General features: G+C 51.1%; 10 protein-coding genes across 10 annotated transcripts; 3 read left to right on the top strand and 7 right to left on the bottom strand.

Annotated features, from left to right (window-relative positions):
• Window positions 1-337: 337 nt before the first annotated feature.
• On the bottom strand, window positions 338-2,734 carry COCSADRAFT_35850 (uncharacterized protein). The gene is made up of 2 exons (XM_007700226.1): window positions 2,684-2,734; window positions 338-2,623 (listed from the first exon to the last, which is right to left on the bottom strand). The coding sequence occupies exons 1-2, from the start codon at window positions 2,706-2,708 to the stop codon at window positions 624-626; spliced, it is 2,025 nt and encodes a 674-aa protein (XP_007698416.1). The 5' UTR covers window positions 2,709-2,734; the 3' UTR covers window positions 338-623.
• Window positions 2,735-2,897: 163 nt separating this feature from the next.
• On the top strand, window positions 2,898-4,426 carry COCSADRAFT_140249 (uncharacterized protein). The gene is made up of 4 exons (XM_007700716.1): window positions 2,898-3,068; window positions 3,124-3,391; window positions 3,442-4,061; window positions 4,114-4,426. Exons 1-4 carry the CDS (start codon window positions 2,924-2,926, stop codon window positions 4,350-4,352), a joined length of 1,272 nt encoding a protein of 423 aa, XP_007698906.1. The 5' UTR covers window positions 2,898-2,923; the 3' UTR covers window positions 4,353-4,426.
• Window positions 4,427-4,769: 343 nt separating this feature from the next.
• COCSADRAFT_159464 (uncharacterized protein) lies at window positions 4,770-5,297 on the top strand (the record flags this gene model as incomplete). Its single annotated transcript, XM_007700715.1, has 2 exons — window positions 4,770-4,862; window positions 4,914-5,297. The coding sequence occupies 2 exons, from the start codon at window positions 4,770-4,772 to the stop codon at window positions 5,295-5,297; spliced, it is 477 nt and encodes a 158-aa protein (XP_007698905.1).
• Window positions 5,298-5,442: 145 nt separating this feature from the next.
• On the bottom strand, window positions 5,443-9,433 carry COCSADRAFT_198733 (uncharacterized protein; the record flags this gene model as incomplete). Its single annotated transcript, XM_007700714.1, has 3 exons — window positions 5,443-8,971; window positions 9,027-9,064; window positions 9,118-9,433. The coding sequence occupies 3 exons, from the start codon at window positions 9,431-9,433 to the stop codon at window positions 5,684-5,686; spliced, it is 3,642 nt and encodes a 1,213-aa protein (XP_007698904.1). The 3' UTR covers window positions 5,443-5,683.
• A 607-nt stretch (window positions 9,434-10,040) lies between these two features.
• Window positions 10,041-11,613, bottom strand: COCSADRAFT_170309 (uncharacterized protein; the record flags this gene model as incomplete). The annotated part of the gene is made up of 4 exons (XM_007700713.1): window positions 10,041-10,333; window positions 10,382-10,940; window positions 10,993-11,273; window positions 11,604-11,613. 4 exons carry the CDS (start codon window positions 11,611-11,613, stop codon window positions 10,041-10,043), a joined length of 1,143 nt encoding a protein of 380 aa, XP_007698903.1.
• A 936-nt stretch (window positions 11,614-12,549) lies between these two features.
• COCSADRAFT_35847 (uncharacterized protein) lies at window positions 12,550-13,662 on the bottom strand. The gene has a single exon (XM_007700225.1). It carries the CDS (start codon window positions 13,542-13,544, stop codon window positions 12,663-12,665), a length of 882 nt encoding a protein of 293 aa, XP_007698415.1. The 5' UTR covers window positions 13,545-13,662; the 3' UTR covers window positions 12,550-12,662.
• A 292-nt stretch (window positions 13,663-13,954) lies between these two features.
• On the bottom strand, window positions 13,955-15,906 carry COCSADRAFT_35846 (uncharacterized protein). The gene is made up of 3 exons (XM_007700224.1): window positions 15,664-15,906; window positions 15,070-15,602; window positions 13,955-15,016 (listed from the first exon to the last, which is right to left on the bottom strand). Exons 1-3 carry the CDS (start codon window positions 15,851-15,853, stop codon window positions 14,225-14,227), a joined length of 1,515 nt encoding a protein of 504 aa, XP_007698414.1. The 5' UTR covers window positions 15,854-15,906; the 3' UTR covers window positions 13,955-14,224.
• A 72-nt stretch (window positions 15,907-15,978) lies between these two features.
• Window positions 15,979-17,399, bottom strand: COCSADRAFT_140237 (uncharacterized protein). Its single transcript, XM_007700712.1, has 5 exons — window positions 17,270-17,399; window positions 17,191-17,212; window positions 17,053-17,121; window positions 16,909-17,000; window positions 15,979-16,858 (listed from the first exon to the last, which is right to left on the bottom strand). Exons 1-5 carry the CDS (start codon window positions 17,333-17,335, stop codon window positions 16,193-16,195), a joined length of 915 nt encoding a protein of 304 aa, XP_007698902.1. The 5' UTR covers window positions 17,336-17,399; the 3' UTR covers window positions 15,979-16,192.
• Window positions 17,400-17,489: 90 nt separating this feature from the next.
• On the bottom strand, window positions 17,490-19,345 carry COCSADRAFT_35844 (uncharacterized protein). Its single transcript, XM_007700223.1, has 3 exons — window positions 19,140-19,345; window positions 19,028-19,089; window positions 17,490-18,968 (listed from the first exon to the last, which is right to left on the bottom strand). Exons 1-3 carry the CDS (start codon window positions 19,204-19,206, stop codon window positions 17,574-17,576), a joined length of 1,524 nt encoding a protein of 507 aa, XP_007698413.1. The 5' UTR covers window positions 19,207-19,345; the 3' UTR covers window positions 17,490-17,573.
• A 685-nt stretch (window positions 19,346-20,030) lies between these two features.
• Window positions 20,031-22,282, top strand: COCSADRAFT_310538 (uncharacterized protein). Its single transcript, XM_007700711.1, has 4 exons — window positions 20,031-20,478; window positions 20,533-20,657; window positions 20,708-21,267; window positions 21,318-22,282. The coding sequence occupies exons 1-4, from the start codon at window positions 20,195-20,197 to the stop codon at window positions 22,167-22,169; spliced, it is 1,821 nt and encodes a 606-aa protein (XP_007698901.1). The 5' UTR covers window positions 20,031-20,194; the 3' UTR covers window positions 22,170-22,282.
• The last annotated feature ends 1,873 nt before the right edge of the window (window positions 22,283-24,155 follow it).

The raw sequence follows: 24,155 nt of genomic DNA, 5'->3' as shown, positions 1-24,155 counted from the left end.
CACACTTCAACCCCAGAAAATAACCACGGTCCGCAAACCCCGCAGGTAAACCACAAACATACCTCACCATTGCATGTAAGCAACGGTACCTAACCCGTCCTCCTCCCAACCATGGTTCCTGCATATCCCCCCAAAAAAGGGAATTCGGATACTCCACACAATGCGAACGAGACGTTCCAGCCTCGATGCCCCCTTTTTGCTGAGCCACTATACAATGTCCATGTCGAAAGGCGATTGGCGAATGTACCAAATGCACTTGATGCTTAGGAAGTACATGGGCGCGGAGTTACACGGGCAAAAAAAAGCCTAGGCTTCTCGATATACGAATGCTCAGACTTGGGGTATTAGCATCATCGTATCTCGTTTTGCTTCTGCTTCCCAGTTTCATTTCTGTCATTTTCGTTCACATGAGGATCTTGATCGCGTTGCCCAACAATCTCAAATCATACATGCAAGACGATATAACGACCGTAGTAGTAGACAACAACAACAGTCAATGGTGGTATTTTTTTTAAATCGACTACGCAGAGCAACTTTGAAAATACGTAGAGCGCCTACAACACCGTCCCAATCAACAACGCCAACCTGCCCTGCTTTTTGCTGTCATGTAGATATGCATACGCCTAGAGTGCCTCTGCAGCTGCCTTTGCCTTTTCAACCTTCGCGCGCTTCCTGCGCAGGTTCTCAGATTCATTATCGCGCTTGTTCTCGCCATACTCGATGCGCTTCAGCAACTTGCGCTTCTTGTTTGACAACATCATCTTTTGCCTCTCGCGCTCTTCCTCTTGCTCACGCCTTTTCTTCTCGGCCTTTTTGCGGATGGCCGCATTCTGCTCCTTCTTTGTTGGTTTCTTGACCTCGAGTTTCTTGCCTAGGGCTTCAGCCTCGAGCTCGCGCTGGTGCTGAAGACGGGCAGCCTCGCCCTCGGAAATGTCCGACTCGGCATCCGAGTCGAAGCCGTCAAAGTCGTCGGCAGCGCCAGCCTCTTCGTCCGAGTCATCGTCATCGCTGTCGTCTTCGGAATCGGCCACATCCATGCCCTCTCCAATCTCAACGGAATCGTCGCGGTCGACAATGGCATCCATGTTCTCGTCGCCATCTGAATCCACGGCAGCATCTTCTCCATCCTCGTCTTCGAATGCCTCGGCCTCACCCTCGGGCTGTTGAGCTGCAAGAGGCAAGTTGGGGTCGTACTCGCCCTTCTTGGGCTTCACCCATGGGCTCAGATGCGGGGGTAGGTCGGCACCGGGAGCATAATGGTCAGGACGCAGCAGCTTGCTCTGGTTGATGCAGTCCCAGACCCATTGCGGCTGGACATAGGTGCGACCAGGCATCATGGAATAGGGCCACTGGGCCTTGGGGGCAGCGGCGTCGCCATTCTTGCTATTTTGTGTGGACGCTTCGTTTGATAACGCCGGTCGGTCAACAATCTGATGTGTGATGTTGGGATCGGATTCGTTTGTGGTGAAGGCGCCGTCGCCGAGAGTGCCGTCCCAACCAACGCGCTTACAACCAAAGGCCTTGAGGATAAACTCGAGCGGTGCTCTGGGTGTCTCTCGCGATAGGTAAAAGGTAAAGGGAGCGAACAGCGAAGCAACCTCGGCACTGCTTGCTTGTGGCTGGGGCAGGATATCGGCGTCGGGCGCAGTTGGTTCGAACTTGTCAATCTCGTCATTGGCCTCTTCTTCATCGTCTTCACTGCGTTTGGCTAGGGCTGTTGAATCCTGAGCATCTTCATCGTCGGGCATGGCAGCAAGCTTGTCGGCGATTGCCTGCGCCTCCGGGTTGATGTCAGCATGCTCGGCATGGCCATTGGCGGTGCCGTTTGTGGCATTGACCTTGCCTTGGAGCTGGAAGGCAGATAGCTCTCCACCTTGCTCGTCGCTCTTGGCATTGAACTTTGGTGGGTAGACGAGGCCGACAGAGGTGTATAGACGGTAGTTGACGAAACCGAGGAGGGTAGTGTAGAACTCGACAAAGGTGCCCATGATACGGAAGTCAATATCTCCTCCAGTGCGCTGGACAAAGCGATAGGGAACGAGCCATAGAATGTCCTGGCCCTGGATAGTGGCCTGGTAGTAGATGCCCTTGATGGAAAGGAATGACTTCCGCAGCGAGTGCGAAGTGATTACGTAGTGCTCAAACTCGCGCGTCAGGCGCTGGCAGAGGGCAATTGTCTTTGCGGGGATGTGGTCGCTCGAGGGCAGGTTGGCGAAGAGGAACAGCATGGACAGTGCGTCGTCGAGGTCGCGCAGAGCGTCGACAAAGGTGGGGTAGCGCTCCTTGATGATGTGATCGAGCTTGACCTTGGGCATGAGGTTCTTCTCAAGGCGCGATGCATCGCCAGCCTCGCCACGGCCGAGGGCGCGGCCAATCTTCTTTGCGACCGCCTTATGCTCGCGGAATTTTGCCAGTAGCGGCTCATGGAGCAGGTACTGGATATCCTTTGTGTAGTAGAAAGTGGTGGCAGCTGTGGAGCCGCGTGAGACCTTTTTCTTATTGCGCGGCTCACGGGGATAGATGCCCTTGAAGATACATAGCCGGCGGAAATCTGGGAGGGAAATCTGGAGCTTCTTAACGGCGCGCGTGCGGGTGATATAGTTTTTGGCGGCTCCAGAGGTGCCTATGTGGGATGAGTCAGCATCTTTGTGTTTTCAATCAAGGGACAATGGCAGATACTGACCCTTCTTCTTGCTGCGCCCGGCCATGATGAGTCGCAGTAGTTGTGAGGTTGTTGCAGTTTGTGTCGGTGCCAGGCGAGCAACTTTTGGGCGGGCGCAAAAAAGTTCGAGATGCAGCGGCTAGTAGACAGGGATTGCGGCGTTAGCGGCGACAAGGGCCCGCCGCCATGCATCCTACTACCGACGACATGGTGGATGCATGGATATCCTGCCACAACACCACGTCGGCTGCGACTCAAGCCATGGCCATTGACAGCCAGCACCGCCTGCTGCTCTTCGGCGCTGCTGCTGCCGTCCGTCTCCTGCTCTTCACCCTCTTCCCCACCTTACCCGATGTCCTGGCCGGCCGCGTCGAGGTCTCCACCCCGGTGACAAGCTTCAAGCGGCGTATGTCCTGCCATGTATACCTCAACATCCCTCTGCCATTGCTGACACCACATAGTCCAAGAAGGCCTCTTCCTCTACACGCACAATGTCTCGCCCTACGATGGCGGCGTCTACCACCAGGCGCCTCTCCTACTGCCGCTCTTTGCCCTGCTGTCCCATCCCGCCGTAGCCCCTCTTGCGACCTACGTCTTCTTCACCCTCATCGACCTGCTGAGCGCGCATTCATTAGCCCAGCTGGCAGACACGGGCTTCGCCTCGGTCACGCGACTGTTCGCTTCCCCGCGAAAGGACCTGAGATGGAGTAGTGCTGCCATTGCAGCTGGGTACTGCCTATGCCTCCCCTTCATGGCCCCTGTGCTGACATATCTACCAGTTTCTTATTCAATCCCTTTACCGTCGCAACATGTCTCGCCCGCTCAACCTCAGCCCTGACCAACCTTTTCGTCCTCACTGCCATGGCAAAGGCTTCTCAGGGCGCCAGCTTTACATTCATTCTGGCCACAGCCTTTGCCTCGTACCTTGCTATGCATCCCATTCTGCTCTTCCCGCCCCTGATGGTCCTGCTGTACGATGCAAAAGTCCTTAAGAAAAATTCGACTCCGCATCTCCCCACGTTTGTCATCGTACACACACTTGGTCTCGCACTCGCAATTGGCGCCTTGCTGGTTGGCTCTGCTTTCTTGACCGGCTCGTGGGATTTTTTGGCTGCCACGTATGGTGTGCGTCTTTTGCTACCAGATCTGACGCCCAATGTTGGTCTCTGGTGGTACTTCTTCATTGAAATGTTTGACTCTTTCCGCGAGTTCTTCCTAGGCGTCTTCTGGCTACATGCCGCCTCGTACATGCCAGGCTTGACTATCCGCCTCCATAAGCAGCCCTTGTTTGTTGCTTGCTCATTGACCGGAGTCTTTGCCATCTTTACTCCATACCCCAGCATAGCCGATGCTGCATTGTATCTGTCTTTGGTGCCCATGTTCCGACACTTGTTCCCTCGTAAGTATCTTATTTCCCATGGCACGTGACCATCCTACTGACTGAACCCCAGTCATGCGTTACACTTTCCTTGCATCAGCCAGCATTCTCTACACATCTTTCCTTGGCCCTACCTTCTACCATTTGTGGGTATATGCCGGCTCGGGAAATGCCAACTTCTTTTATGCCATCACCTTGGTCTGGAGTCTGGGCCTTTCCATCATCCTGGGTGACTCCTTGTATGCAGCTCTGAGAGATGAGCTGGACGTGCAAAGGCCGGAGCTTCAAGGCAAAGAAGTTCGCCGGATATAACAGCATTACTATGCCACGTTGCATGCAGTGCACATCGCACCTGCGATAATAAAATAAAAATCACTGTTACATACAAACATGGGATCATCTCGCGTGCTGCCAGTTAATCACTCTCACTCTTCTACGTGGTTTTTCACTGCCTGACAAACATGTCCAAAGGTGGAGTGAAAGCGCCTCCTTAGTCCTCTTTAGGTTTGCCTGCACGCTCTCACTGTGAGTCTTAAGCACGCTTAATCCAGCTTCACCTCTCACTTGGTGACTTGTTAGCGTCCAGTGCGTCAACTTATAAAGTCTTTGTCACCCTCTTCCCTCTATTGCCCAAACCTTCCATTGCTTTCGTACAATATCTTCTCTACTCACGACTTTTGTGACATCTACAAAGCAGCAATATCAACGTTAATATCAACATTGCCAACCATGGCACCCTCCAACTCCAAGGACGTCTCCTTCACTCCGCGCGAGATGGAAGTCCTCGCCCTCGCATGGCAGTGCATGGAAACCCAGCCCAAGGTACACCTCCATCCCTCCATCCCTCCCTGCAATCCACTGACAAAATCCTAGATCGATATGGCCAAACTGGGCTCCCTTGCCGGCTACACCCCCGCCAGCGCCAGCGTCACTTTCGGCAGAATCAAATCCAAGCTCAAGCTCCTTGGCGAGTCTCTCCAAGACACCCCAGGCACGCCCGGCACACCCTCCAAGTCCATGCCCAAGAAGAAAGCCGCCACGCCTGCGTCTACGCCTCGCAAGCGCAAGAATGCTGCGCCGGCGGCGGATGCGACGCCCAGTAAGAAGGGCAAGATGCCGATGCGCGAGGAGGACGATGTCGAGGATGATGATGAGGTTATCAAGTGCGATGTGTCTGGTGTCAAGGAGGACATTGAGGATTACGGGTTTTTGAGCGGGATCGAGGCGTATGCTGGTGGTGGTGGTGGTGGGAACTAAAGTCTCTCATGCAAGTTTGTTACTTGTAACCACGGACAAGACAGGGTATGAGGGATATGGAGGGGGGAATTCTTCAGGCATTGTGTTTCAGGAGGGTTAGGAAGATGCAGCCGCTTCATACCCCTTGCACAGTGAATTGAATATATCCAGTATAGATGCCATTCTAGTGAGAGACTACTATGAGGTGTCGCTAATACGATAACGATGTATGTCTAGTGCACATCAAAACCCTTGTCTTGATTTTTCTACTGACCCATAGAAGAAGAAAACTCAATTGCTAAAAAATACAAACCACACGTCTACATGTAAACGCCCGCCACCACCTTGACACTACATGACACCCGCTTGTTCCATCTTACATAACATCCACAGACCCCTCCCACGACTCAAAGCGTAGCAATAGCCTCGAGCAGCACATCCATTGCCCTTTCCCCTACTCCCTCCAATCCCTCTCGCAGCGCCCACGCAACATCACTCTGCAGACCCAGCGGCACATACACACCACCCTCATCCTTCTTCACCTCCATCCTCTCACCCAACCTACTCGTATGCTCCCACTCCTTAGCCGCCTTCTCCGCATCCTCAATGACCTTGCTCGGAATTCCGCACATGGCAGCACAATGCATACCAAAGCTACCCTCCGCAACTCCCTCTTCAAGCTTGTACAAGAAGGTAATTGATTTAGATTCGTCGTCAACGTGGATACGCATACGCTTATTCTGTACTTCGGGGTGGAATTCAAACTCCTTGGCGAGCGACCGGTAGTGTGTGGCGAAGAAGCCCACGCATCCCACTCTCGTTGCAACGTCGTGCAGCACAGCCTGTGCGACTGCCACGCCGTCGTAGGATGAGGTACCGCGACCAAGTTCGTCGAGAATGACCAGCGACCGCGATGTCGCTTCCGACAGAATCTTTTGTGTTTCAGACAGTTCGACGAAGAAGGTGGATTGTGCGGCGAAGATGTTGTCGTTGGCGCCCAGACGAGACATGATACGGTCGACAGGTGTGAGTCTGGCCGATGTACACGGCAAGTAGCAACCCACCTGAGCGAGGATAACGGCTATGCATGTCATACGCAGGATTGTGGATTTACCAGCTGCATTGGCACCCGTGAGCAGGCTGATGTTGGCCTCATCACCGCCCAGCTTGATATCGTTGGGAATGAAGTCATCGACGGTGTTGAGCATGCACGGGTGGCGAAGCTCTTCAAACTCGACAACGGTTCGTTCGCCCTCTACAAAGACGGGTCGGCAACTTGGCTCTCCCAGTGACGCAGACGCCTTTGCGAGACTGATGAGGCAGTCGAGCTGGGCAATGATCTTGACTGCTGCAAGCCAAGTCTTGTAGTCTTCGTCAAAGCGCTGGCAGAAACGAGTGGCAACCTCGCGAGTGATCTGACCGTGAGTCTCTTGCGCTTCTTGCAATGCTCGCACCAGCTTCCGCAACTCGGGCGTGTAGTAGCGAGTGACCTTGGCTGTGGCTGACATTTGGTCCCAGCTATTGGGCACCTTGACCTTCTTCGGCACTTCCAGTTGATAAATCTCCTTTCCGAGGTGGTTGTAGATGATTGCATTTGAACCCTGTTCTTTGCGCACCTTCTTCAACAGCGTCTCGAGATTGGCCTCGCAACTGTCAATCTCCGCCTGGCTGTTATCGTAGTCTTCTTCGACGCCGGCTTCAGGAATCAGAATTCCATCTTTCCTGGCTGCTTCACGGTCAAAGGCAGACTTCCACTTCTCGAGACATGCAGCTAGGTCCGGCATCGATGAAATGAGCTGGCCAATAACGCCCTCTCCTTCGCTAAACTGCTTCAGCAAACTGATGGTGTACTCAATCTGCTCGAAACCTTCCAAGACCTTCAGGAAATCTTGTGCCTTGCACCGGCCAGCATGCACGCGGGAGATAAGACGCTCAAGATCTGGCAGCTTGCTTAGTGAGCCGCTGAAGTTCTCCATGATAGCCGAGTCCTTGTTCAGCGCATCCACGGCATCAAGGCGAGCGTTGATCTTTTGTGCGTCTGCAAGTGGGTGGCAAACCCATTGTCGGAGTAGTCGCTTGCCAAACGGCGTGATGCAGCGGTTCAGCATAGCAAACAATGTGCCCTCCGTCGCTCCGTCAAACGTATTTGCAAAGATTTCCAGATTGATCAAACTCTGTCCGTCGAGCACCAAGCTTGTCGCTTTGCGGATAGGATCATACCACTGAAAGTTGCCGAGCGTAACGAGATCGCGCTCAATCATCAGTGTTCGCAGATACTGGAGAAGGGCACCGAATGCGGACATGACAAGTTCCTTCTCGCGGGCTTCGCGTAACACCGGTGGCCATGCTTCGATGTTGTCTTCTGTTGGCAACTCGAAATATTTGTTGACTTCGATTTCTCGGATCGTGATGTCAGCTGGCCAGAATTCTTTGTTCAGCTTCAGCCAGTTCCAGATGGTGGTTGGTCCTGTGTTGTTCTTCAGAATACGAAGCGCCTTTGCTGAAACACACGACTTTTCTAAGAGCAACTCGCCGGGCCTCATTTGCGCAATGAGAGTTTCGAATTTGGTCATATCAATGTCATCTGTAAACTCACAGAGCTGAAACTGCGCGGTCGCCGTGTCAACAAACGCAATTCCGAAAGCGGGCAAATTGTCCCGGTCAATCTCCTTGATCGCCATGCAGTAGGTCGACATTTCGCTCTGGAGCATGCCAGTGTCGACAAGAGTACCTGATGTTAGTACAGTGGCCAGTTCTCGACGAATGACTTCCTTGCCCTTCTTCTCAGCTTTCTTTGGCGTTTTGCCCTTATCGTCACGTTCGCGCATCTCTTTGCCCAGAGCAGATTCCATCTGGTCAACCCTAGCCACTTTGTAGCCAGCGGCCACAAATTGTGTTGCCCACATATCCAACGAGGCTTCTGGAACACCCACCATCCTCATGTTGACACGATCAGTCAGCTTGAGATCAAAGAGCTGGTGACCAATCGATGCATCCTTCTCGTAGAGCTCGTAGAACTTTCCTTTCTTGAAGAAAACTATAGTGTCCCACCACTTACTCTTGATCTCCCAGTACTGCTTTTCAAAAGGCGAAAATTCACGCCAGGCAGCTGGCGGGATGAACAAGGTACGGGGATCGTAGTCAGGATGGTCGGGCGGGTGGCGGTCGGCGTCTTGCATGTTCGCTAGCCATGGGTATCTTGCTTCAGGCTCTGAAGCAGAGGGCTTCGCTTTGGCTCTTACGCTTAATTCCTTCTTCAAAGAAGGAACCGCTTTTCGTGGCTTGAATACCGTAGGATTCTCGGGATCGTATATCCATTGTTGTGCTGTAGATGTGCTATTGATTACGATATCTGCTTCATCCTCAACATCATTGTCATTGACAATAGGTGGTGGTGACGATGCCAGTGAGGCTTTGGCGCGTGGCTTTGTAGATGCTGGGCGTTTGCGCTTCTTCGATACGACTTCTTCTTCGGAATCATCGGGTACGATGAAATCATCAACATCGTCGTCTTCCTCTTCCTCTTCCAGCATTGCTCTTTGCGTGGCAGCGTCCAAACCAAACTCATCGTCGGAATCGTCGTCGACAACCACTCGCTGGCGCTTTGTAGCCCGACCCCTCGCGTTGTTTGCAATAGGTCCGAGTACATCGTCATCTTCATCGTCAGATTCTGCGTAATTGATGGGTTTTCTAGCCTGCCGTAAGAGTTAGAATAATGCATATTGAGCATACAATAGCTTGTCGGCATACTTTACGTGTTGGGCTACTAGGAGTAACATCCGCTATTTCTGGAAATATTACTCAGTGAATGAACCTAGCTGTCTGGCAAGCAACGACAAACCATTCTCCTTGTTCCGCCCTACTGTGAGCTCTCGGTCTTGTTTGATAGGACTTGAGTAGTCTGGAGCATCGCTACTGGGAACCGGCGTGATGGCAGCGGAAGGCTTTGTAAAGGCCTTAGAGGAAATTTTGGAAGTAGGTGTTTTTTGGACTGGTGTGACATCAGACGGTGCGGGGCTTGGTGAATTTGTAGACTTCTTCTGGAAGAAGCCGAGAATTGATTTCTGGCCCTTCCCTGACTGGGAGACTGAGGAAGGTTGCTTCTTTTGGGATGGGCGAGGCGTTGACATTTCGTTTCCTTCGACGCCGCGAGCCATTTTGCTAGTGCTATGGCAAGTGTTGAGGAGAGCAATGGCAACGGCAGTGAGATGGCGGTATCCATGCGACTACCGGACTCTGGGGCGATAGGGAACGCGTCGACGCGTTGCGCTAGTCCACATTAGATCTTTGATTGACTTGGCGGATATTGCCGCACCTTCAGGTGAACTTTCTCTTCGGCATCGTCATCGAACTTTGGTCCACACATTACGCTTGGACAAATAATGAGAAATCAACTAGGAGGATAAAACTCTGCAATATCAAATCAACCAACGGAAAATTCTTCTTGGAAGAAATTGTGTCATTTCCTAGTCTATGATGCTGTAGGAAACCGAGATGAGGAAAGGCGTTAGAGAGCTTACACCATGGATTGAACTAGACACAATCCCATGCTCTTTCGATACCTACTAGGTTATCAAAGCAGCTGTCCCTACTGATCCCCACCTACTTGTGTGGACAGAAGCAAGACTGAAGTATAAAATACGGTAGGTAACAACATGTCGAATAAAGCACGTCGTCGAGGATGCTCCCCTTCTTCGACGATTTGCCATCCGGTGCGATAGGCGACCGACGATATCGTGAACTTGAGCTAGCTGACGAGCCAGTCTACGATCCCAAGCTGCCAGACTCTGCACTTGGGCCGCTGCGATAGCTTGAATCCGACGATATCTCGTAACCTGAAGAGCTATGCGTGTAATGCGCATGCGGGCGGTCATTGGGATGGTCGATCGTCTCAGAATGATGGCCATCCAGCGCCTGGATGTAGGCTAAAGTCGGAACTGGAGGCCATGTAACAGACGGCCTATGCTGACTTGAGGCTATGACTGGCTGACTTCCGCCAAGCCGTGCTTGGCTCGCAATATCTCGCTCTTCTGTTCCATCGGTGGCGGCATATCGAGCTGTGGAAAGGTTAGATCATGCTCTAAAGAAGAACCTTGATGACATACCATTGTGGGTAGTGTCGTAACGGTTTGCATTGCTGTCCACCCTGTGGTTGTAATGCTTCTCAAGGCCATCACTGTCTGCACCTGGATTTGCAGTCGAGTAATTGAGTAGCTTGAGCAACTTGTAGAAGCTTACTGTCAGCAAGGCACCGAGCAAAGGCCCAACCCAGTAGATCCAGTGATGGCCAGGCCAAACACCCGTGACAACAGCAGGCCCGAATGAACGAGCGGGATTCAAGGAGGCTCCAGTGAAGTATACGCCGGCAAGCTCAGCAATGAAAAGCGCAAGCCCAATGACAAGCGGGGCGAGGAAGGTCGCCCTGTGCTTCTCTGTCGCTAGCATGAAGATGGTAAGAAGAAGCATGAAAGTAAGGAACATTTCGATAAATAAGCCTCTTGTCACCGAAGTCTCGGGACTAAGGGTTGTGTTGACAGCCAAAGGTCCGGGGAAGAGCCCAGAGACTATAGCTGCAGCGATAATGGCACCCAGGAACTGTGCAACGATAAGCCACAAAGCCTTGATGAACCCAATTACTCCGACAATGGTCAAGGCGACTGTCACCTAGGCAGTGTCAGTGACGCGATCCAGCTCGGAGCAAGAAGGTAATACGTACAGCAGGATTGAACAAGCCTCCACTGATGCGGAAGAAGACCCAAACAGTGACTGCTAGAGAGAATCCAAAGGCCAGAGAGATGTACAGCAACGATGCTAGATCCATGTTTGGACTGCCGTTGGTCTTTCGGAGATTGTTTACAACTTGAGTACCGGCAAAGGCGAAGAACAGGAAGAGAAATGTGCCGACTAGCTCGCCCAGAAACGCGATCAGTAGGTGGCGGGTATTGTCGGGAAGCCCTCTGAGGCCATGTCGTCGCTCCCCCGAGTAGGTTGGGTCTGCTGAATATCCTGTCGTGGTGGTTGGCATGGTTATGGGAACGTGCGGTGTATGCTGTCAAGAAGATTCGGGGAGGAGAAGGCAACAGCAAAGGCGATAAGTGAATGAACTAGGGCTGTCGGTAGTAGAGCTAGAGATAGGGATTGCAAAATGATTGTATAAGTTGGCTGTGGGTGTTGTTTGTAGATGAACTGGATGCGTGAGAGGTGGAGTTAAAGAACAGAATAGAAAAGGAAATAAACGAATAAAGGCTACAGATCAACGATGAAGCCGGCAGGCACGTCCAAAGTGCATGTAATCACTACCCGGTTTGGAGGCGGCGCTTACCGCACAAGTACCCATGTTGATGCGGCGATGATATGTCAAGGATAGTTTCAAACAAGGTGAAGAAAGGGCACCCGTACATCGTTTATGGCTAGTAGTCGCAGTACAGTTCCTTCAAATTGCGGCCTTCAAGTAATATTGAACGTGTCACTTCTGGATACCCTTCCTGCTATAGTAACTACAGTCACGTGCATAGTAAATGGCTTTTATCTGAGCCCTTGAGCACAATTCAAGGATTTGTCTTGATTTGGTTATTACTGGTATCCGTGTGTCTCCAATAACCTACCCACCTAATCCTCTTCCAAAAAGGGTAAAAAAAATTAAAAAAATATCTGCACTCACAAATACCACAAACGAAAACGACCTTTGCAACCCGAAAATTTTCGATCTAATTGGTAATGTTGTCTTCAAATATGAACCCATTGGGCAAAATAATTCAAACAAAACCCGATAATGTTGCATCACGTCTCCATGCCACTATTGCCACAATTTCGGCAGCATACCACCTCGTCAACGCGATTAGCGGGTTAACATTCAAGACTTGTTACTTTACGGTGAATTTTGATTTGCAACTCTTGAGAATAATTGCACAAGGTAAATGTAACATATTCTCATTCTATAAAAAGAAGGGTATTTCTTCAAAATTTATCAGGGAGTACAAAATATGAATGCAGTTCTTGCGGTATTTAGTGACCTTAATTCCTCTCTTTTCTTGTTAAAAGATAGTTACGACTCTTGGTATTTTTTGTTGTTACTACCGCGGTCATGAGTGCTCGAAGACTGATGATGAGAAATACAGTCGACTAGAAATATGAAAGTTGTAAAGTGTAGTTCAAGGCGAATTTCTGATTGTAGAGTGATGCGTCAATGAATCAGGGGGATGCGTGTCAAAGAGGTGATAGTTGAGAATATAGGTACTCACTCTCACAGTAGCTTATAATGGACACTTCATTACGCGTGGTAATTCAAAAGCCCATAAGAATTTCATTCAACATGCTAATCAAATTAAACTCTAATTTCGTTCCTATATACGCCCCTCTACTCTTCAGTTTTTTTCCTCCAAAATCTCACATCTTATCCGCCATACCCTCACCCCCCGTCCAAACAATATACTGCTCAATACTCTTCTGCATAGCATTTGTCGACTTCTCAATCAAGCCCGTAAGCGGGGTGCTCGCCGCATGTTCCCTCATAACCTCGAGATAATCATCATTAAACCCATCATTAATATTCATCTTTGCAACACCGCAGTCAATACACTCGCGTAGCAACTTCTCCTGAAAGTACTCTTTACCTGCGCCGTGCAGCACAAGGCTGACGCGGTCGCCGACTTGAGCGTGGACGCGCTTGAGGCGCTCGTAGTCGAGTTGTGGGCCTTTCGGGCCGTATTTACCGTGGACGTTGCCGAAGGCGGGGGCCAGCCAGTTGATGCCTGTTGCGACAAATTCTTCTGCTTGCTCGGGCGTGGTGAGGATGGCTTCGAGGCCCATTTCGCTCAGGTCGCCTACGCCGTCTTCGCCGCCGTCGATACGGCCAGGCTCTGCTTCGGTGATGATGCCGCGCTCATTGCAGTAGGCAACTAGTTCTTTTGTCTTCTCCAGGTTGTCGTCATAGTGGCTCATGTCGACCATGATGCCGTCGAAGCCGTTCTTGATATCTGCGGCCTTCTTTACAATCTCGGGTGTTTGGGCGTGGTCCATGTGGAGCGCAATGGGCACGCTGGCGTTGTTTGCTGCTTCACGGGCGGCATGGACAAGAATGGCATCGGCGTATTGTACCGCCCATGGAAAGAGCTGAATAATAAGGGGAGCGCGTTTGGCCTCTGCAGCGCGAACAGATGCGAGGATTCCTTCAACGTTGTAGACGCATGTTGCGCAGATGGCGTATTTGTTTGCTGCGGCGTGTGCAACAAGCTTCACGGCTTTGTTTTGGGAGAGATCAGGTGCCATGATAGATAGTATATATGAGGAACAGATGCTTTTTTATTGTATAGAACCAATTTACAGGTCCCAGACGTAAGACGTTGGAAGAAAAGAGCACTGTGCGGTAGGATTAATGATACAGCCCTGCCCCTCGTATGTAGTAGTTCCGGCTGCACTTCCGACATTCCGAGAGCCTGTTATGGCGGGGTTGTCGGCAATTGACTACATTATTGAACGGCGCAAACACCGATGATCCGGCCCGCTGGCCGCTCAATGGCTCCCATATCAATCACGGGGCCTGCGGGATACTCAGTTGAGCAACTCTTGCCGCAGCTGGGTTTTAGTTTCACCCGGTGGTCTTCCGGATTTTCCAGGTTGTTCGGATTCCCCAGATAATGTGCTCGAAAAAAATAATTGGAATACGCATGCTTCGACAATGAGTCGTGAAAAAGTTTAGATTAGCACTTCCAGCACTTCCCGCTAACTTTGTTCCTGATGCATCAATTATATGTTTGATATCCTACACTAGCGCAAAAGACTGCCGAGTCTTAATGGAAAGCAATCCAACCTTCGCATCAACCATGCAATCTTCAAGAGGGCTGTGGCGTCATACCAGATCCTAATTGTCCAAACACTTATCACGTCCACATCTCATCATCCTCAAAAACATATATGCAACAGAAAGTAATGTTGTTCACTCAAACATACTACTCTTCCATCTTATCCCCACCGTTGACAATGCCCGCATTCCCCTCTCCGAGATGTTTCAGTAGCCAACTTCGCTTGAAGTACGTATTGGGATGGACAATGGTATCCAGATCATTGTTGCTCCAACTGCCATCGTCCTTGACCTTTTTGATTTCCTTCTTGTGACTCCATTCGAAAACGCGATTGCAAGCTACGTGGTACCTCTGCTTAACCACATCTTCCTTTACTGTCTTGAGAATATCGCGGTCGTTAACGCCAACACGTTGAAGGAGCGTGAGCAGGTTGTCCGGTGTAAAAGTACGATATGGGCAGCCATGTGACTGCCCTGGTCCAGGAAGAGGTTCTGTGAGAAGTTTTTGGCACGAGTAAGGAGTGTAGCCGCGGCCACGACGGTTGGCGTCACCACCTACATCGCCGTAGGCGTGGCGGATGTTGTATTTGTATTCTTTTTGAAATTTCTCGTCTGTGATCAGCTTGAAGCTTCGCCGCCAGAATACTAGACACTCATCTAAGCTCAGGCCAATGCCTTTCAGGAACAAAGTATACTGTAAACGGCCATAGTGCTTGAGATGTGAGTTCTCGCGCAATGTCATGTGTAGATTGCGCATGCAGAGCGGGAAATTTTGCGACAGTGTATCAATGCTGTTAGCGGTTATGGTGGAGAGGCCGTTGATATCGGCATCTGACGTCGAGTATGCGGCGTCGGGCGCTGTGAAGGATTGAGAAAGGTGTGCAAGGATTGGTGCAAGGCGGTCGTCTTCGTCGAGGCGAGGAAGTGCTCGTGCTGTCAACTGTTCAGACGGTTAGCAAAACATTCGAAATACATGCATTGCGGATGGCATACTTCAAGTGCCTCGTCTAGTTTCTTTGTGAACTCGGCCACCACCAAGCTCATCTGCTCTCGTTGCGGCACGTAAGCCATGCCCCTTCTCAGCAGGATCTTTCTCTGTGCAACGAGTTCTGGCACTCTCTCCCAGTCAACTTTGAACCACTCCTGATCCTCAGTCTTCTTGATTCCGCTCGCAGCATGTAGATCGTCCTTCAATTCGCGTTTCTCGTCCTCTTTGACTTCCTCCCACTCAAGGTTCAGACTCCTTACGAAATCTTGTCGCTCTCGTATATCATCATCCTTAAACCGTAGTGCGAACAACATTGTCTCTAGCCGCGAAAACCGCCGGCGGAGATCCTCTGTTGACGAAAACGCAAGCCTAAGTATGAAGTGTGAATAGTGGTCCCTTCGCCTCTCTTCCTGCAATTTCTGGCTTCTTGACGAGTCCGATCGAAGTGGTAGGTATTTGTCCAGTATGCTCTTCATATATTCAGCCGTCTCTTCAGGGCTCTTGTTGCGGAAACTACACGCTTCGAGTTCGGAGAGGACTGCAACATCGAAAGTCAGCAAACATACACATGGTTCTTTGCGCATTGCCATGCCACTGACCCTTCAATCGGTTAATTGCCCATGTCTCAAACTCCTCGAGCGTGATTTCGGCTGTGGGCGGCAGCACATAGAAGTTCAGCCGGTGCTGGTAGTTCTGTTGCTGGAATTCTGCTTTGGCAAACTGTCGCTTCTTGTAATCAAGATTGGCACGACGCTTGGTATCAACTCGGGAATGGTCATGGCGGATCATGGTGGACTTGTGTTGTTGCTGCTCTGCTACTTGGGCGAGCAAGTCAGGCAATGTGGATGCAGTATGTTAAAGTGGCACGCGCGGTCGCGTCAACGCGTAAATTCACGCTAACCACGTAGAGCCAGCGCGCATTCCAGGTTTCTGATGGGGCACACTCGACACCAGTTAATAGCCTACCAGCATGCAGTCCTGAGCAGCACAATGTTAAAGCTACTTCATCTCATGCATGTATATCTAAGTAGCGGATTGTATCGGTTCTATCAAGTCTATGTTCATTTCATTCCACCTCTATGCGAAATGCATCAACGTCCCGATCCACGCTTGCTGTCTGCACACCACTCAGCCCAGCAAGTCGCCCAAAGCGTTGACGTATGCCGTGGGAACCGTCGGCGCACCCTCGGTTAGGAAGTCTTCCTTCTTGCTGACACCGGTCAGCACAGCCAGCGTACCTCCCAACTTGCCGTCTATGCCAAATTGAATGTCGGTGTTCAGTCTGTCTCCTATCATGCAAGTCCTGCTGCGGTCGAATTTGAATTTTCCTTCTACAGCGTCCATCATAGCCTGGCTCGGTTTGCCCAGAGACAGTGGTGCCCTTCCAATCGCCCTCTCAAGCGCAGCACCAGAAGAGCCTGCACCAGGGAATAGAGTATGCGACATTGGGAGTGTACTATCAATGTTTGTCGCAAGGTAAACAGCCCCACGTTGTAGGTACTGAAAGGCGATTGCGGTCTTCAGATAGTTGGAGTGGAAGTCTAGCCCGCTGAGTACGATGCCGACATCTGGGTCAAGAAGGGTGCCGTTAGCGATGGCATCGAAATCTTCTGGCTGGCGGATATCACGACGGTATGCCGGGTCGGTACCACCAATGTAGTGGACGCCTTCAGATTCGAGCTCCTGTTCCACGCCAGACTCGCCTAACACAAACACTTTGTTCTTCGGCGCGGGCAGCTTGAGAATGCGGGCAATGTATACAGCAGCACTGTAGGAGGAACCAAAGACTTCGTCCTGTGGTGGTCAGCTGGTGTTCATCCCTTGGAATCGCACATACTACGTACCACATTGGCGGGTATTCCTAGTTTGTCAAACTTCTTCTTGTAGTCGGCACGCGACTTTGTGCTGTTGTTGGTAACGAAGACGAGCTGCTTGCCTGGAAACACTTGTTAGCTCTCCCGACCCTCCCAGGAATACTGCAAACGTACCTTTACTCCTCAGCATCTGAAGTGTCTCGGGAACCTTGTCAAACAAATGATCGCCGGACCAGAGAACGCCTATCCTTTGCCACAATCAGCAAACCGCCACATGTTACACAATACCGCGACCAATTAGTTGGTGCGTACCATCGCAGTCAAAGAGGAAGACCTTTGGAATTGTTAGGTATGATGCGATTGACTAGGGTGGGGTGGTTTGTGGACATACGTCAAATCTGTCCAGGAAGCCGTCGATGGCGGCCTTGTCGCCGGAGAGAAACTGAGGACTTGCCATTACTGTTAAAATTCCGTCTTCTCGTACAAGTCTTTGCAGCGCGTTGAAGTGCTAATAGGTGAATGATCTGGTGGAAGATGACAATAGTGGGGTGCTTGGCATGCGTCTTGCAGTCCGTTCCGGAACGAAACCGATCGGTTCCGAAGGTCAAAAAGGTACTTATTTATTTCATCATTCGTTGATACATTCTACATGGTTCTTGGTCTCGTATGCCTCTTTACAGCTTGGATTGATCCAGTCAATCTACAATAATCTTCTTCTCCAGCTCCTCGTAGTTCTCGAAGAAGCTATCGAACAGGTTCACTGCGTGCTCGACGTCATGTGCACCACCCGTCTCACGGATACTGTGCATGCTGAGCTGAGGGTTACCCAGATCAAGGGTGCGAGCACCCATGGCTGCTGACAGCATGGGACCAATTGTGCTGCCACAAGACGAGTCGTTGCGAACAACGAAAAGTTGAAGTGGAACTCCTTCCCTGGTCGACGACAAATTATAAGAAGCGGGTTTCGCTCGACGCGCCGCCTCCTGGAGCAGGACAATACCTGGCGTGTTGGTAGCATAACGGGCATTGGCATTGACCTTGATGACTGTTCCCTTGTTCATCTCGGGCCTATGTTGAGACTCGTACTTGGCGGGATAGTTGGGGTGGACTGAATGAGCCATGTCGGCGGACACGAGGAAAGATGTTGCCAAGGTTTGCTCAAACGCGGTAGCAGTATCGGCCTCTACCTTATCGTACGAATTGTCAGAGTTGCTCTCGGAAGCGGGCAGGACGCTTAGACGGCGGATAACGGCAGGCAAAAGGTTGGAGTCGGCGCCTTGGGCTGTCTGCGAGCCGATTTCCTCATGGTCAAAGCATGCGATCAGCCGAATAATGGAATCCTTCTCCAACGCTGATGGAGAGGAAAGACTCTTGATGAGTCCCTCAACACCGCAGTACGTCATCATGAGGTTGTCCAGACGTGGGGAGAAGATGAGCTCGTTGTTTAGACCACCGATGACTGATTTTTGTGTATCGTACAGGACCATCTCGAAATCGACAATATCGCTGGCTTCTGCACCTGCCTCCTCGGCGATGATGTCGACAATGTAAGGGTGATGCCTAGCAGTTGGAGCGGCGAGTGGCTCGAATGAACCCTCGGCGTCTGCGTCCTTGGTCTCTTCCTTGGTCTCTTCGGTCTTGCCCTGGCGGTTCAGCTCTGCTGCAACCAGGCCAGTGATGGGGAACAGCTGTGTCTCCTTGTTGAATTGGAAATTCTCCTGACGATCCAGGTGAATTGCCAGTGTGGGTATCCTCAGAATGGGTCGGTCCACCTTGACCAGGCGCTGCTCGATGTTGCCATCCTTTGTCCGCACCATGGCCCGACCAGCAATGCTGAGGTCGCGGTCGAACCAAGTATGCCAGAGCCCGCCACCGTATGTTTCGCAGGCTACTTGGAGGAAGCCGTCGCTCTGCCGCTTAGAAACGGGTTTGATGCGCAGACAGGGCGAATCCGTATGAGCGCCGATCATGGCAATGGGATTTCCTGGCTTCCATTTCTGGCCGATGGCAAAGGCGACGATGGAGGAGGTGTTGCGGGTGAGGTAGTATTTGCCTCCGGGCTGGAGGGTGGGTGCCCATGAGTCTCGTTCCTGGGGTTTCTGGTCAGGATATATGCAGGGGCTGGAAGGAGGGGCAATTGCAGACTTGCCTTGATCTGCTTGAAGCCGGCCTTCTCTAGTCGTTCCTTTGCTGACTTGACAGCATGGAATGCTATGGATGGTTAGCACGTGCCAATGTCTAGGTCATTGCATCCATCATACGCGTGGGCGAGGCATTCACAAAGGAGAGAAAGTCCTCTGCAGCTTGGAGAGAGGGCTTGGAGCTCATTGTTCGATGGATACGCAACAGACGAAAAGGAGGTCGTGGTACAATAGAAGGGGCAAAGGGAGTGAGGTGCAGTAGTGTGGTTTGCAGCTTTAGATGTGGCACGATAGGCATTGGACCGCCAGGGCTACGGACATAGTAGGTACAGGCAGGGCGGCGGGCGGTGTGTGGGGTATCGACGTATGGACAAGAGGCCGCGGCAGGCGGACGGGACTAACCTGGTTGGGCGGGCGGGTTCTCATTGGACAAGAGGCAGCGTCAACGCGTGCGAAGAACATCAAAACAGCGACAAGCCAAACATGGGAGGCACGACGAGGTGGCTCCTGCCCTCGCGCACCCTCGCGACTGCCTCTGCTTTTGTGTATGAGGTTGGAAGGTGCTTCGGCCAGTGTGTTTGCATCTTCATACCCCCAACCACCCTCGTTTTGCGTAGATGCACCCTGTGGCTGTCCATTGTTAGCTTCCCGCCCCTCGCTCGTTGCCTGCGCCCGCTACGCTACCGCCGCCGCCGCTCGTTGCTCCCCCAGCCAACTCGCGGCTGTCCAGCATCCAAGCCCCGACCCGCAACCACAACAAGGTCACCGCCGACACCCCACCCGTTGCGCGCCAACCACCACAACCACAGCCGCCATACTGATCCGATGCGCACTGATCCCGCATAACGTCACTCCTCTTGTTCGCACCCGTGTGCGCAAAAAATCCGTGTTGTTGGCCAAAGAGGTGGATAAACAACCAAGGGGTAGCCATCTGTCGCAACAAGACGACTCACACCTCACCGCCGCACCCACCTCGCCCCTCTTGCCTTCACCTTCATTCTTAGACCATCGTTATTCGGACGAGCATACGGTCTCCAATCCGCCGCTTTTGACGTGTCTCACCCCGCAACGTCTTTGTTACCCTGCTTGATATACAATAACAACAACGACAACAACAACAACAACAACAACCACTCGCACCACTTCAGCTCCCACAACCCGGCGCACTCGTCACAATGGCACGAGGCCATTCAAGCGACGCAGCTACGGCGAATATACAGCCCGAAGACGACATCGCAACACCGACGCTGATATCCCCGCCCGAGTCCAAAACACCACCGACCGCTTCCCACAAGCGCAGCCAGTCCTTCCCCACCAAAAGGCTCAGTCGCAACTCGGAACCAATAGATCCCGCAGCTTTGTCAAAAGCGCTTGGACATATTGAACAGGTTGGCCGTGTGCGAGAACGGACACCAACAGCAAGTCCGAGCCGAAAGCGCCCGCGGATGTACGGTGACAGGTGAGACTGCTACGCTGAAGCTGCAAGCACGCATGTTACTAAAGTTTCGCTCAGATTTATCCCAAACCGCGCAGGCCAGGATCTTCAGGCAAGCTTCAATCTACTCCACGATGACGCATCTCCAGCGACACCGTCCAAGGCTAGGCGGACTCCCCACAACGAGCTGCACTTTCAGAAGAGTAAGGACAACTATAGTGTTTCATGCAAGCCACGGCTAACTAGGTCATAGCTGAAGAAGCCAACCGCACATATTCCGCCGTACTCCGACAAGAAATGTTCGAGGGCTCAGTGCCTCAAGCTTTACCCCAGAGTTTGTCGCCAACTGACAGTGGCAATATGAGGGGCGCAGGACGCTCACATACTCCTCCAGCGAGGACCACAGGCTCGCTACCGCCCCCTTCAGGGACTCCATCTACCCCGCACAAGAACCTCTTTTCCTACTCGGGCCAACCAACACCGTCACGAACGCCTTCGAGTCGGCACGGTGTACTCAACCTCAATGCTCGATCAGATCTTTACAGTTTATCCCCCATCAAGTACAGCAGTCAACGTATGCTGCTCAGCCCTCAACGTCAAGCTCGCGCAGTTTCCAAAGTGCCGTACAAAGTTCTGGATGCGCCGGATCTAGCAGACGATTTCTATCTCAACCTGGTAGATTGGGGCAGCCAAAATACTCTAGGTGTAGGCCTTGGGTCATGTGTATACATGTGGAATTCAAGCAGTGGTCGCGTTACCAAGCTGTGTGAACTTGCCGATGATTCTGTCACCAGCGTGAACTGGATACAACGTGTAAGTCTCGTACAGGGTGTATAATTTACGGGCTCGCTAACACAATCAAGGGCTCACATATCGCTGTTGGTACAAATCGAGGCCAAGTGCAAATATGGGACGCACAGACTCAGCGTCGCCTTCGTACCATGACTGGCCACACTGCTCGTGTTGGGGCCCTTGCATGGAACGAGCACATTCTCACTTCTGGATCCAGAGATCGCACCATCTACCACCGAGACGTTCGGCAACCAGAGCAATGGCTTCGCAAGCTTGTAGGCCACAAGCAAGAAGTTTGTGGGCTAAAATGGAACCAAGAAGACGGTCAACTCGCTTCCGGAGGCAACGACAACAAGCTCATGGTGTGGGAAAAGCTCAACGCAGAGCCTACTTTCAAGTGGAGTGAGCATCAAGCTGCTGTCAAAGCAATTGCTTGGAGTCCGCATCAGCGAGGTCTCCTGGCCAGCGGTGGTGGTACAGCAGACCGAACAATCAAGTTCTGGAACACGCTCATATCCTCAAACGGCCCGTCAGCTTCAGCTCTTGCATCTGCATCAGCGGCTGCATCAGCAGCAGCGACCACCAACATTCCACTTTCACCCACAGCACCAGCAAACCTCATCAACAGTCTCGATACTGGTAGCCAAGTATGCAACCTCGCATGGTCCAAGAACAGCAACGAAATCGTTTCCACCCATGGATACAGCCAAAACCAAATCATTGTTTGGAAGTACCCAAGCATGCAGCAAGTAGTTTCGCTTACCGGTCACACTTACCGTGTACTTTACTTGGCTATGAGTCCAGATGGTCAGGTAATTGTTACTGGCGCTGGTGACGAGACGCTTCGCTTCTGGAATGCTTTCAAGAAGAAGGAGCGCACTGGAGGCTTGAGTAGTATGGACAGTTGGGGCGTCATTCGTTGAACTGTTTCATCTGCTCTCGACTATCCTTGCTAGTCTTTTGTGGTAGGGCTGTTAACCCAGCAGCTCATCCAGACTCGACCCTATGAACAGTTCATGTTCTGTTCTAGAGTCCAGCGCCGACGCGTACGTGCAGAATATCACAGCCAGTTATCGCTGATATCTTCTGCTTGGACCGGTGCTTGCAGTCCATCTCCTTGCTTTCTATTTTGACTTTAGCGGCATCTGTATGGTTACGACCAAATCTTTTTTCGACATTTTTTCACGAGCATGGGCGGTGTTCCGGGCGTTTTTTTTCGGTGGCTCGATACCACGGCATTATCGTTACCTCAAGACGGCGTTTGAGACGGCAAGGGTGCATGTTTGCAACCCCATGTATTGGTGAAGAGGGGGATCCGTACCATCTAGAGGCGTCATGGGAAGGTCATCTGGGCACATCTGAAGGGGCCATTTTGTCTGCATTTGCTTCATTGAACCTAGTTCTGGGCTGAAGCTGGAGTTCAAAGGCGTATTTTCCAGCGACTTGCCCTGGGGTTTGGCAGCTCCGTGCTGTTCTAGCCTCTACTCCCTTCACGATTATGATTGTACTATAGTAGCTTAGCAATATCATGAGAAGAATATTGTGAACTTGACTGTTATTTTTTGTGCACTTTATGTGGAAAAAAATGATCGAATCCATGTTTATTACTAACGTGTTCCACGGGCGAGCGCCGCACCCCACCAAACTTACACACCTCTCCCATCTTATCGTACAATAGCTCAACGCAGCGCTACTCTATTAGCTTCGAATGAATCAAATATTTAGCTTGCTATCTCCTCAATCAACTCTAAACAGATTCTAAGTAATTGGAGTGCTGCTGCTATCTATAGCGTGTCTGAACGAACGATCCGCCGCTGACGCGCTGGTGTCCCTGCGCGACGTGATTACCAGCCTAATTTAAAGAAGCTAACCTAGCTAGAAGAGGAGGTGATTATTAGCTATATACTTAATCTAAATCAGCGTGGATTCGCGCCTACGTACGCAGCCGTACGCGATATGGCTAATAAGCTGCTAGCTACGCGTAGTAGAGGACGCGTTAGAGTTAACTAGCCGTCTACCTTTATTAAGCGTATAGATAGTCTTATAACGCGTTTTAACTAAGCGTACGATAGGTAGAGAGCTCTATATAAAGATCTAGTCCTAATTAAGAGCTAGTTTAAGCTTATAGAGTAGATAAAAGCTAAGTATAGTATCTATAATAAGAACGTCTATAACTTTAATAAAGCTAGCTTTATAATAGGTAAGATTATAACTTAGCTTATTATTATAGTATTAGAGAGAAGAATATAGCTAAAAGCTATTTAGCTAGGTAGTTATAAGTAGGTAATATTTATTACTAGGATTAATGTGTAACGGTTCGAGTACACACTGAACTAACATCCGAAAGGGATCCGAACATGGGCACGCACTAGCCGAGGGCAGATCTGCTGATATAAAACCCCACCTTCTCCATACCGTAGCTCGATAGATTTTTGATATCCTTTCGTACAAGGCCTATAGGTGTCTATTCGAATTAAGGCTCGTTTGATGTCCCACGCACTCCCATATGCCTCTGAGTGACACTACCGCCGATACTGATCCGAGTAGTCTTGCCTGCGCCGTTACATTATATCAAAAATCTCACCACCGCCGGTGACGGCATTCAAACAATATCGCAGCTGTCTGTTCAGACTACATCCAAAACCAAGTGTTTCCGGAGTTGATCCGGAACCTTACACCGTTACATCTAACATTCACATAGACAGGATCCCATTGATCTCCTGTCGACCGAAGCCTTTGGGTTTGGAATTTCTGTACTCACGCGAGTCGGATTAACTTCGGAAAAGCCGCGTAGAGTGCGCCAAGGTAGAGACACGGAGACTACCAAGAACCCATCAACCTAGGAATCAATCGCCATGGTTGACCGAATCACCACCGATTCTGCGGAACCGTCAAGAAGAACAACTCGC

The sequence above is a fragment of the Bipolaris sorokiniana genome (assembly GCF_000338995.1).
Source record: "Bipolaris sorokiniana ND90Pr unplaced genomic scaffold COCSAscaffold_5, whole genome shotgun sequence".
NCBI lineage: Eukaryota > Fungi > Ascomycota > Dothideomycetes > Pleosporales > Pleosporaceae > Bipolaris > Bipolaris sorokiniana.
The sequence above is the reverse complement of the archived record's forward strand: the minus strand, read 5'-3'. Positions and strand labels throughout refer to the sequence as shown.

What these genes read in the sequence shown, in the direction of transcription:
- COCSADRAFT_310538 (XM_007700711.1), top strand. Translation starts at nt 20,195, where the DNA reads ATGGCACGAGGCCATTCAAGCGACGCAGCTACGGCGAATATACAGCCC. An exon ending in CGAGCTGCACTTTCAGAAGA is followed by an intron (nt 20,658 to 20,707) that starts GTAAGGACAACT and finishes ACTAGGTCATAG; the next exon opens with CTGAAGAAGCCAACCGCACA. An exon ending in GCGTGAACTGGATACAACGT is followed by an intron (nt 21,268 to 21,317) that starts GTAAGTCTCGTA and finishes AACACAATCAAG; the next exon opens with GGCTCACATATCGCTGTTGG.
- COCSADRAFT_35844 (XM_007700223.1), bottom strand. Translation starts at nt 19,206, where the DNA reads ATGAGCTCCAAGCCCTCTCTCCAAGCTGCAGAGGACTTTCTCTCCTTT. An exon ending in TGTGAATGCCTCGCCCACGC is followed by an intron (nt 19,090 to 19,139) that starts GTATGATGGATG and finishes AACCATCCATAG; the next exon opens with CATTCCATGCTGTCAAGTCA. An exon ending in CCGGCTTCAAGCAGATCAAG is followed by an intron (nt 18,969 to 19,027) that starts GCAAGTCTGCAA and finishes CAGAAACCCCAG; the next exon opens with GAACGAGACTCATGGGCACC.
- COCSADRAFT_35847 (XM_007700225.1), bottom strand. Translation starts at nt 13,544, where the DNA reads ATGGCACCTGATCTCTCCCAAAACAAAGCCGTGAAGCTTGTTGCACAC.
- COCSADRAFT_35850 (XM_007700226.1), bottom strand. Translation starts at nt 2,708, where the DNA reads ATGGCCGGGCGCAGCAAGAAGAAGG. An exon ending in CGGGCGCAGCAAGAAGAAGG is followed by an intron (nt 2,624 to 2,683) that starts GTCAGTATCTGC and finishes CATCCCACATAG; the next exon opens with GCACCTCTGGAGCCGCCAAA.
- COCSADRAFT_35846 (XM_007700224.1), bottom strand. Translation starts at nt 15,853, where the DNA reads ATGATCCGCCATGACCATTCCCGAGTTGATACCAAGCGTCGTGCCAAT. An exon ending in GGCAATTAACCGATTGAAGG is followed by an intron (nt 15,603 to 15,663) that starts GTCAGTGGCATG and finishes TCGATGTTGCAG; the next exon opens with TCCTCTCCGAACTCGAAGCG. An exon ending in AACTAGACGAGGCACTTGAA is followed by an intron (nt 15,017 to 15,069) that starts GTATGCCATCCG and finishes CCGTCTGAACAG; the next exon opens with TTGACAGCACGAGCACTTCC.
- COCSADRAFT_140237 (XM_007700712.1), bottom strand. Translation starts at nt 17,335, where the DNA reads ATGGCAAGTCCTCAGTTTCTCTCCGGCGACAAGGCCGCCATCGACGGC. An exon ending in GCTTCCTGGACAGATTTGAC is followed by an intron (nt 17,213 to 17,269) that starts GTATGTCCACAA and finishes ACAATTCCAAAG; the next exon opens with GTCTTCCTCTTTGACTGCGA. An exon ending in TAGGAATACCCGCCAATGTG is followed by an intron (nt 16,859 to 16,908) that starts GTACGTAGTATG and finishes TGACCACCACAG; the next exon opens with GACGAAGTCTTTGGTTCCTC.
- COCSADRAFT_140249 (XM_007700716.1), top strand. Translation starts at nt 2,924, where the DNA reads ATGGCCATTGACAGCCAGCACCGCCTGCTGCTCTTCGGCGCTGCTGCT. An exon ending in GGTGACAAGCTTCAAGCGGC is followed by an intron (nt 3,069 to 3,123) that starts GTATGTCCTGCC and finishes GACACCACATAG; the next exon opens with TCCAAGAAGGCCTCTTCCTC. An exon ending in GTTCCGACACTTGTTCCCTC is followed by an intron (nt 4,062 to 4,113) that starts GTAAGTATCTTA and finishes ACTGAACCCCAG; the next exon opens with TCATGCGTTACACTTTCCTT.